Source organism: Diabrotica undecimpunctata, chromosome 9 (genome assembly GCF_040954645.1).
Source record: "Diabrotica undecimpunctata isolate CICGRU chromosome 9, icDiaUnde3, whole genome shotgun sequence".
Lineage (NCBI taxonomy): Eukaryota > Metazoa > Arthropoda > Insecta > Coleoptera > Chrysomelidae > Diabrotica > Diabrotica undecimpunctata.
The window spans coordinates 21,311,307-21,323,571 of NC_092811.1; the positions used below are offsets into that span (position 1 = coordinate 21,311,307).

Consider the following 12,265-nt stretch of genomic DNA (forward strand, 5'->3'; position numbering starts at 1 on the left):
TCTTCTACGATTGTTAGACTAACAGTTAATAAACGGGGGCGCCGGCCCTGACAGAGAGGCAGCGAGGTCGATTTAAAATACTGGAGAAACATTATCATAATCATTCTCCTCAAGAATTTCTCTCCAATCGTCCCTATCCATTGCCTTCCTTTGCCAAACACGTATTTCCATATTCCTCATGTCTTCATGGATGTTATCAAGAAACCTTGTTCTGGGTCTTCTTCTTCTTCTCTGACCAATGGGTCTATCAAAGAGCGTTTTTCTAGCTGGGTCATTTTGTTTCATCCGCATTACATGCCATATCCATCTCACACGTCCTATCTAATATGTTTTACGATATCAGGTTCCTGGTATATTTTATAAAGTTGTATCGTCTTCTCCACACTCCATTGTCATTGACTGCTCCATAGATTCGTCTTAGTACTTTTCTTTCGAAACATCCTAACAGGTTTTATTATTTTTTGTTAGAGTCCAGGTCTCTGAACTATATGTTAGTACTGGGCGTAGTATTGTTTTGAAGAGTTTTATTTTTGTACTCCTCGTTACAATTGTGCATTTAAGGAGAAGATTGAGCCCAAAATAGCTTCTGTTTGCCGTGCAAATTCTGCGGTAGTATTAATTTCAGTGTTAAGGAGCGCTCCCAGGTATACAAATTCGTTCACTGCTTCGATGGCGTCGTTATCTATAACAAGTGGTCGTAGGATTTGTGATTGCGTGCTTATTTTAATATACTTCGTTTTGTTGGTGTTTATTATTAACTCACATACTCATAGACTAGTAACAACACTGTCATGTCATTTATTTATATTAATATTTTTGGTTGTGGTTTTCTAATCAAATTGATAGTTTTATTTTCTACTTGTATTTTATATTTTTATAGGGAATTCTTAAGATGTTCTAGATAGAAAATTTAGACTTTTCTATTTATGTTGGAGTACGTGTTCAGCTGTAAAAAATATATTTATAAAAACATAATTAGCTTAACACAATCCAAAATATCTTGAAAGCATCATTAGAAAATGTGAACGTTATACTTAACTTAAAGTTTATAAATAAATAAATTTTTAATACCATAATTCTAAAACTATTAATGACAAAAATAATTTAATAAATTCAAAAAACAATTTCAGAAGAAAAAATATATTTTGTTTCAATCTTTGTTTATCGAGAAGATAATTGAGCGAAACACAAAACTTCTTAAATTAATACTTTTGCGCAAAGCATAAAAATATTAATATAGAATCAGAGCTAAAGAAAAAAATCGGAAACGTTAAATGCTCTAAATCAAATAAATACGGTGATGACGTTTAAGCAGATGTCTAGATAATTAAAATATACCGAATAGGCGAACAGTTTATCCCTAAAAGGCCGCTTAGAAACGTAATATACCGACTATTTTTTTTTTCATTATTTCTAATACACCAAACCTTTTTTCAAATCATGAATGTGTTGCTTGTGTGAGTCCATTTCAAAAGGTAAAAGAAATAATAAGTTAGACTTACTCACAATCAATTTAATTTAACTAATCGGACGACCGGTTTCGCTTTCTATAATATGCAAAGCATCTTCAGGTCACGATACAAAGTTAAAATGCTGAAAATAATAATCCCATATTAGGGTGTTGTCTAATAAAGATAAAACAAAGGTAGGTGATATAAATTATATAAATTACAGTAATTATGCCAATATTACATGTCTGTGGTTTTATAAATGAATAAAATGTTTAAGCAGACAAGGTAAGACCCACAAATTGGTAAAATAGTCTATAAAACTGTAATGAATTAATAAATAAACAAATAAATAAAACATTACTTACATGCCGGTACTCTATTAATTGATGGTTGAAAGAACATGGTTCAAACTATCTTGTATTGTTGATTGGAGAACTCAGGTCAACTATTGTAATTGTTTAACAGTAAACGGGGAAGTTCTTGAGGAGACAGATTTTATCCAATGAAGTAGAGATAGGTGAAATGTAATTGTTTGTTTGATGAAAGTAATGTTCTATACCATTAAGTTCTTTAAAGTTATTTATATTTATTCTGGAGATATATTTATGAAATGTGTGTTATTTATTGAGATTTTTATGTTTTGTTTTGGAAGGTGACAGTTGTAAGACAATGAATAAGAATGGATGTACAAATTGTGTGGGTGTGCAATTATATCAGCTTGTAGTTATCAAATTTCTTTGATAAAGTTGTTGCAATATGTGGCAAATTGTTGTAAAGTCCAAAAAAATTAATGTTAAAATCAAATTAAGATACTTTTATATACACAGAAACACACAGAAAACACTTAAAAAAACGGGGGACGAAACAGACATTTAATTTAAAAGGGGAGGATTTTAAAAAGAACTACATTTCTTACTTGGAGACAATGAGTTTTTTATGTTATATATCAGATTTTAGAGGTAAACTTGACAAATGTAGGTTAAAGTGTGACAGTTCTTCTTCTATTTTAAATGCTGTAAGTTAAGTTATCTAGTTTATGAAATAAGCTGATATTAATAAATGTCTAAAATTTTAATTTTAGATATCAAAGTTATTTGATGTGTTAATATTGGCATACTTAAACAAACTTTAAATAATTAGATTTCAATGTAACAATATAAATAATAGTAATACTTCTTCTATGATAACTAACTCAGCTTAGTCAAAGTTACAGAACAAACTTAAGTGATTATTTGTTAATTAAATTAAATATGTACATTTGTAATCAAAATGTATAACGTATAACAAATTACAAACTTTCTTTGAAATAATTGTTGGTGTGAGTTATCTGTCATGGTGTGTATAAGTATTTTCAAATATTTGAAAATTTCACCGAATCGATTCGGAATCATTTTTTTTAGGCGTATCTCATCGAAATAAACACTATTCCTCTTTCCTCTCTTAGTAGTTTTTCAAAAAAGCTTCCTTTTAGAGTTATTTGCATTTTTTTTAAATACGTTGATGCTAGTACTTAAATTTTGACGACACTTTTCAACGTGCCTCAACGCGCCTTTGTTTTTGTTATGGTTAATTTGACTACGTATTTGACACACACACTTCTCACGAATTGGTTTGTTTAGTTATTAGTTACTGTTACTCTTTCGTTGGTATACAGATTAAAATTTTGTTAGTCATGAGCCCTAGAAAACATCATTGTTTGACGATTGCTGAAAAGAACAAGTTAATCCAAAAAGTAGAGGAAGGTGAGAAGAAAAGTGATGTTGCAAAAGAATTTAAGATTCCTCTGATTACTCTCTCAGACACAATAAAGCACAAGGAGAAAATTAATGTTGCTCAAACTGCTGGAGTACCGAAAAGAACTACTAAAGGTGAATTTCCTCGCCTGGAAGAAAGTCTGGTCATTTGGCCAGACTTACAGACAAGACAATGTAGAGGACAAAAAGTGACTATTAGCGGAAACTTGTTGAAGGAAAAAGCAAAAGAGTTCGCGTCTACTCTAAGCATTAAAAACTTTGCGGCAAGTGAAGGGTGGCTTACACATTTCAAAAAGAGAAATGGCGTTGTGTTTAAAAAAGCTTGTGAGGAAAGCGAGGGAGCAAAAAAGATTGGATGAAAGAACTTACCGAATTTGCTTTTAACAGTTAATGGGGACATGAAACGACAAAAGCGGATAATTTTACTACTTATAGACAATTGCCCTCTCCATAATTGTCCTCCTACATTGTCCAACGTAAAACTCTACTTCTTTCGCCAAATACAACTTCCAAATTGCAACCATTGGACCAAGGGATCATTCATAATTTTAAGACATTCTATCGCAAAGAAATTGTTAAGCTCGTTTTAGAATCTCTCGACAAGCAGCTAACTACAAATATCTCGATTCTGACAGCTATTTTACTGATTGACAAGGCATTGAGAGGTGTAACATGCTAACAATCCTCAATTGCTTAAAAAAATCCGGTTTCTTAAAAGAAGATCAGAAAAATCTTCCAATACTTATGGATGATGAAGAAGCAGCAATAGAATTATTAGTTGACATTGTGGTGTAAGTTTTTCTGACTTTGTTCAAGTGGATGAAGATATTGTTGTCTCAGGTTCACTGACCGATGGCGAAATTTTATCTGTGACATACACGAATGAAACAAGTAACGATGAAGATGAGTACGATACATCAGAACCTTTGGCAGAGGTGTCAGTTAAGAAAGCAAGATCCTCATTCGATACCTTACAAACTTTCTGTCTACAAAACAAAAGTGACGAAAAAGCATTTTTTCTCTTAAAAAAAATGTGAGCAGTCTGAGCAGCAGCAATGTGTTTTGAAGCAAACTAGTTTATTACAGTTCTTTCGAAAGATTGATTAATTCACATTATGAATACATACATGTATGTACACGAATGTACCTCTAAACTTTTTTCATCGTTATAGAATAGCAGTTAATAAATAATAATTGATCAACACTTAATTCGAAGTTTTATTTATTTTCTCTCACAAATTTCGAACCCTTTAATATTTCAAACACTCAGTAATTCGTAATATTTTGAGAGTTCCTAGAGTTTGGAATTAACGAGAGTCGACTGTACTGTGCAACATCCTATATTGGAAATACAATTACAATTTTTCGTGGAAAATTTTCCGCGACATGAACAGAAATATTTTTGTAACCTATCTTAATTAGTGTCGCCTTCAAAATATTTAAAATCGAAACAATTATTTTCCATGCATTAATGGATCAAGAGATGTTTTCTTGCTTGAATCCATTCATTTATTTGCTAATTTGCTTTTAGGTAATGTTGTAATAATGTTGGTTTCGATGGTTGTAATTTCTCATTAGATGCATTTATAGTTTAGTTATGGATTCATGACATTTTTTTAAACTTAATTTGAGGGTCATATAGTTTAGATAAGAATAGTGTCAAAATTTTAAGTCGTTTGTCTAAAAAAATACATTTAAACTCTAAAAAATATAGTCGGTTTATACTGTTTATACGGGTAAACCGGTCGGCAAAAGGACTAGGTAGTTCTCGGCGTTTTATATTTTAAAATTTAGTGGAATCAATGCCTGAATTCTTTTCAAGAAGTCAGCAAAAGGAAGTCGAGACATTTTTGATTTAAGCTAACCGAGCAGGCATGTGAATGCTTCAAACTTCTAATAAGAATGTAATTAAATAGTCAGATTTGTAATTGGGTCAAATTATAATAACAATAACAATTTTTTTTTATTTTGTTTTTTGCTCGTTTAATTAGTACCGTAGTTCTAGTTTTCAACTTTCCTTTAATGGCACATTTGTAAATGGACTAATTTTATTAAAATTACTAAAATATTAGTTGATTTATAATCAATGTCTAACAATTTGTATATTTTAAGTCTATTTGGAAATGTGCTATTAAATAAAAATTTCACAATAATCAAAATCACATTAGAGAATGATAGAACAATACCAAATATATCAGCAGCTATAATGAAGGTATTAAATAATTTTTTATTTATGTGAAACATTAAGACCATTAAAGTGAACATTAATATTATATCAAAATAGGGAATTTGACTGATCTTAGATATGTAAATAATACATGGGAAAATAAGCCAATAATTAATTGAATGTGACATTAATCTATAGTTCCAGTAAGAAGGACCAACGATTTTCAAAGTGGAAACCAAAACGTCGATTTAAAGTATTTTTAATCGAAATTTTTGGTGTATTTATATAGTAAAATCTGCACTCAGCTGGATTTTTATTTGGGTTTGGGCACTTAAAAGTTAATATTTAGAATTCCTTTTAACCAAATTTTTAGCCCTCTATCGTAAAAAATATGTTTTTTCGAAAAAAAAAATCTTTTGCTTAAAAAAATCTGAAAAAATTCACAAACATTCATTTTATAATGCTCAAAAACTCTCTGATTTTTTTTTCAGATTTTGGGATTAAAATTGAGCTTAGAAAGATATTTGATTTTTTCAAAAAATTTTTAGGTTGTGTAGGTAATTTTTGGCAACCTTATTTCATATATTTCATTTTCGTGCCGGAAATCCTTAACATTCGAAAAAAAAACACTTTCTTGATTTTGTTTCCATGTTTAAAGGATATAACGATTTAAAAGTAGATTAAAGTAGGATTTAAAGTAGATAACCTTATTTAAATATGACAAATAACAATTTTTGATTCTTTCCTCCCTTTATTCGAGTGATTAAAGTGACATCGTATCCTCGCCTAGAGCATAGCAGTGACAGTGAACGCTCGCATTTAAAATAATGCATTTAGCAAGAAAAACTTATTTAGCAATATATAGTTAAGGTTATGTGCTAAAAACATGAAAGAAATATCAAAAAAGAGTGTTTGTCGTATTTTGAGCAAATTCTGGTCTGAATATGGCAAACCAGATTGCGCTATTAGAAATAAAAAAATATATAATATAAAATCGTTATTTATTGACACAGTTGGGTTTATGTTCTAAAACCATGGGAAAAAACATAAAAAAAGAATTTTTTCGAATTTTGACAATTTTCCCGGAGAGAAAATGAAAAATCTAACCCTGCCATTCAAAAGAAAGGAAAAAACACGAGCAAAATAATAATTTAGAAGTTTGCCCCAAAAATTACCTACATACCTAATTTTTTTTTGAAAAACTCAAATATTTTTCTGAGCCCAATTTTGATGCAAAAGATTTTTAAAAAAAAAATCAGAGAGTTTTTGGGCATTAAAATGTATATTTTTGAATTTTTCCAGATTTTTTAAATCAATGAATCGTTTGGCATTTTTTTTAAACTAGGGGCCACCTAGGGACCTAAAATTTTGGCTTAAGGAGTTCTAAAGATGTACTTTCAAGTGCCCAACCCCAAATAAAAATCGTTTCAAATCTTATTCCGCTATAGCTTCTGCAGCAAACTGAATAAATTTGAGAATTATTTGGTTATGGGGTAATAGGGGTCTAGAAACATACCAAATATATTCTTTCTTTTAGTCTTTCATGATCCTTGGACTATCTGAAATTGTTTTCTATCAAAATATGTTCTATAAATCTTTTAAGTTAAACTGTAATATCACTAAATATAAACTTATGCGCTTCGCGCTTTTTAACAAAATTCCATAGCTTCCTTATTTCGGTTTCTAGCATATTAGCCGATCCAAAAAGGAACGGCTGAGATACGTTATAAGATCTATAAACGATATTGTATAAGTTAGATTCAGATAAAACTAACGGTTCAATATCGGTATGAGTAAAATTAAGTTTCTTAAAAAGAGTACCGGTAATGTGGATGTCGTCTATCCAAAAGAAATGCGACTTCTGAGCTTCCTTGTAAATAGCAAATATCACATCTGGCGTGTAGAGTAGCGCCCACCCTGGGCAATACGCCGGGTAAACCCGTTCCGGATATTCCGAAAAAGACACCCTCCATTTTGATCTATAGGATCTTAAGACTAAACTATTATATCTAGGTGTACAAAATAAACCTTTCCTAGCACCATGAGGGGATAAATCGTAGATCAGAAAATTTTTCATAGTTGGCATGTTGACAAATACATCATCATCAGTCTTCAAGATATATTTGGCTTGAGGGCAATGGTAAACGAAATATTTCAAAGTCATCACATGCTTATAAGTAAGATTTCTGTATGTATCTGCGAAACTGCCTTGAATAACGTCATTGTGCAACACATTTTCCGCTTCTATCATCTTCTGTAAGTGCTCGGAATGAACACTGCCAACCATAAATAATACTTTCACGTTTTCTTCCTTTTCTCCCCACGTTTCTCGTATAGTCTGTCTTTTATCAAAGTTTACTGGCGCTGAGTGCACTAATACTAGAAGTAATAGAGGAATGGTTTCGTTGCAAATGAAGTTAATCATAGAAAAATTAAAGTTGAGATCAATCAGTTGGTTGTAATCGTTCTCTGGTACATGAAGGACTTTTTCAGGAAAACCGGTGTCATCCTCCGTCAATACTGTGTATGGTGTAGATATTGTAGTGGACGCTGGAACTACTATATAACGAGGGGTTGACAATTCGTGCCATAATAACAACACTATCACAAATCCTAGTAGAAAAACTACCAACTTGGACCATGGTCTTTTCTCAAGCATGTTCAGTTGTCATCCTGCAACAAAAAAAAAATGTTTAAGAATAAATAGTAAAAAAATTTATATTTAATATATATGTGAAGCTTTCAAGGGATACTGATACTACAACAGCTCATATTAGAAATATGGATACAGACATCCTTCCATAGTGATTGGAACGTTTTAATACTTTGCACCAGGCAGAAAAAAGAAGCTATCTTTGAATACTCTAATTGCAGAGGAATTATGCTCCTAAATGTAACGTATAAAATATGTTCCACTATTCTATGCCGTATGGCCCCGTATTCAGACGTAGCAGAGACGTATGTAGCAATAAAAAAAAGTGGGTACAAAAATGGGTTAAATACAAAAATTGGCAGAATGAAAGATTTAATATGTGTTATTATAAGGTAAATATTGTTTATTAAAAATTAATTGATTAAACGATTAAATAATCCATGATTTATATAAAGGTATTAACAGTTAAGAAAAACTAATTACATACTATTCTTAATCAGCGTGGGCGAATTAACTAACAAACATTCATTAAAGTGCAACAAACAAAAACTATCAATTGTTGCGTAGTGCACGCAACGGGAAAATTAAAATCAAAGTAGATTTACTAAAGCAATTTAAATATTGATATGAATATTTAATTTATATAAAAAATGTATCTGTATTAAAAACTATAGTCAAGATAAAGACCCAATAACCTTGAATAATTCATAACCGGAATGTCCGAATCTGTACACTGTAATTATGAATCAATTATATAATTGCAATAAACAATTCTATGAAGTTGAAAAAACCGCCAGTAATGGGAAAGTACGTAATATAAATATTCAAGAAAATTTAAAGAATGTGATGATGTTTTTGTAGCAGTAGGAGGCTGGTTTATAAAGAAGTTAATATTGTTGTAAGTTATGTAGACTAACGATGGGAACTTATGATTTTCCCGTGACACTCGTTGATACAGGTACCTAACAAATGCTTTTTATAAATTTAGTGATAACAATAATAAACGAAATATGCAAAAGAATAAACGTTATTATCCTAACGCACAATGACAAATATAGTCGGTTCGCTATATTTACGCGGGTTTCGGATTAAAAATTTTATTGTAAGTACCCAGTTTTAATTACCTGCTCTTTGGGGCAATATCAACTGGTCAAATGAAATGAAAAATAATCCATAACTTTTTTAAATTAAATAATAATGGAAAATCTTTTATATAATTGACAGTATAAAAGGAGAATTACTTCATTAATGGAGTCTAATGTGGCTAATATAAACCTAAGAATAATTTTATATTACACTTCACACAGAAAATATGGTCTATGTATATTTGTTCAATGGAGAGAATTTCTAATGAAAAATAAAAAAATTTAACTTGCCAACAAAAATGAAAATCAGTCATTATCATCAAAAATATCATAATCGTCATCATCATCACTGTCATCACCATTAATTGTTATTATGATTGGACTTATTTCGTTTATTTTATTTTCACGAGTCCACCGATCTTCTATTAGTTTCTCGCACTTGAATATACAGTTGCACCACACTTCTGGAGTTACAACTGAAAGTGCCTTTCGCCAAGTTTCACGAACTGCGTCGTCGCTATAACCGTTAGGCCCAATATGGTTGTCATAATATTGTTTTGCTATTCCCCATATATATTCGATGGGATTAAACTGGCAATGCTACGGTGGCAGACGTAAAACTTGATGACCGTAACTTTCAATAATCTGATCCACAACAAAGGTTTTTGGTTTTGCGTGGATATTGGCCAAGCTTAATAATTCTGATTTTAAAATATGTAAATGGTATATGTTCCTTTGTCAACCATTCTTTGATTTTATTAACAGTCCAAGAATTCGTTGGACTTTTGTTTAATACTTCAGAATGGTAAGGTGCATTGTCTAAAATAATTACGCTGGGCTCACTTAAACCTGGGAGAAGTTTTTCATGTAACCATTTTACAAACATTTCTGTGTTCATATTATCGTGATAGTCACTTGATTTTGATTTAGATGAAAATATTAAATCAGCACCTTCTATAAAACCCGATTTCCCTCTTGCATGTAAAATTATGTGTCGCTTCCCTTCTCCATCAGTATGTTTGATAGACTTTACGTTATCATCTTGCCATACTCTCTTGGTTGCACCCCTAGAAAATATCCATGTTTCGTCTAAATATATAAAATTTGCCCTTTCTTCTTTTAATTTAGAATATTTTCTTAGAAAGTTAATTCTTTTATGCACAACAGAACTTCTTTCACAAAGGGCTTTTCTGTTATCCTCCTTTTGAAATTTGAAACCCAAATTATGTATCACTTGCCATAGACTTCGTCAAATTTTCTATCTTTTAATTCCGAGAGAATTGTATTTAAGGTCACATGTTCCTTGTTGGCTCGCATTCCATAAATGGTATCACGAATTTCAAATTTTTTTCCATCTAGAATATCTTTCGTTTTCAATGATAGGCGAGTTTTTCGGTGATCTTCTTTCGGCCGTTCATTATTGCGATTTTGTAATACTCCTCTTAGTTTGGTTTCACTAATTCCTAGAGCATCACATACGCGTTGTTGAACAGATTACCGATTTCAAAGGACCGCCATTTTCTTTTTCATCCGTAAAATACTTATGTACACTACAAATTAGACTATCTACATCTAACACACGTCTAGGCATTTTTAAATATTTCCACCAAACATACAATGTCAACACTGGCAAAGAATCAATTCAACTGCAATATTGTAACAAATTTATACCTACCCTAATGTTATTTTAATGTATTTTAAAATATGACCATTAATGCAGTTTTTACCTAATTTTCTGGGAAGTCGTTTACTGCAACTGGTTATCAATGAGTCATTAGCATAATTTTGTTAATCCGAAACCCGCGTAAATATAGCGAACCGACTATACAACATTTACTCCCTTTGATGCCACAAAATTCATTTGATTTGAACGTATTCAAAAGTTTGGTTGGATTTAGGGCTGCACGCCCCCCTTAAAATTTTTCTATGCGCTTAGATTTTTTTGTTTCTTTTGTATGAAAAATGCTTTCAGAACAAGAAAGTAACGTGTTCATTTTTATTACAAAATGTCAAGTAGTTTAGGAGATAATGCAAAAAAACAAATTTTATTTTGTAACTTCAAAGTGCTGTAACTTTTTTTGTGTACACTTTTGTACTAAGGTAAGTTGGATTCAATCAATTTATTTTTGTCCCTGGAATGCGCGATTTAATTTAAGACACACCTTTTTGAAACACCCTGTATACAAAGAAGTATAGTAACATTCCACAGAATATATTTTACGACTATATTTCAGAATTACGTTGTTTTCTCAACTTCGCATGCATAGCTCTGTAATGAATGTTGATTAATTACTGTGATTATTTACATTGTTGTATGTTTCTAGGGATTATATAAAACACAATGCGCTGGAAAGGAGATGCATTATACTAACTAGCAACACGTTCACTATAAAAACTATTGTCATAGTAATGGCACGTACAAACGTAATATGAGAAATCGTAAAATAAATTAAGGGATCGTAAATTCTCATAGGAACATGAAAAAATATGATACATTATAGGCCAATTAAGTTAGATTTGTACTCAAGACAACAAAGGCGGATCCAGGACCGATTTTCGGAGGGAGGGACATGAACTTTTTATGGGGGTACCGGGGAGTTGGGGGAATTTTTTTAAAAATTAGGGTTAAAATCGTGAGTTTTAGGGAACTTTTCACACACTTTTAAGAGCCATTAAGACATTCAAAAATTATCGTTATTAAAGTATTTTTAATTGTCTAGTAACAAAAAATGAGCAAATTTTAACCTTAAACCTCATGAAATCCAACAAGTGCAAAGAAAGAAATGTAGTTTAGTTTATGAAAATAAAATGTAATAAATAAAAGGAGACACAATATTGGTCAAGTTACTTTATTCGTCTAGTACAAAAATTATTCTTGTACACTGAACCTTACAACAAATTCGACTCGTCTAGATCGCTTGTGTGTAAATCGCTCTATTACTTTTTCAGTGTCTACTTTAATGTCTCGGTGAATATGAAAGAGGCAAAAGGTTTTCATATCTTTGCCCTCAGCCAAGTCTTCACTCTTAATGTATAGAAGGACCTCTCTGTTGTAGCCTTACTGACTAAAAAATATTAAAATATAAATTGAACGTCTGTATTATTCTTCTGAGCCACCTGAACGACTGGCTCTTTTAGTCAGTCTACCCACAAAT

At 31.1% G+C, this 12,265-nt stretch overlaps 1 protein-coding gene across 1 annotated transcript in view; it reads right to left on the bottom strand.

Moving 5' to 3' along the window:
* The window catches only part of LOC140450461 (uncharacterized), a 117,246-nt gene that overhangs the window by 57,086 nt on the left and 47,895 nt on the right, over window positions 1-12,265 (bottom strand). Inside the window, exon 2 of the mRNA XM_072544105.1 lies at window positions 6,982-8,045. Coding sequence (XP_072400206.1) covers window positions 6,982-8,031 — 1,050 coding nt within the window. The 5' untranslated portion in view covers window positions 8,032-8,045. The remainder of the gene's footprint in view (window positions 1-6,981; window positions 8,046-12,265) is intronic.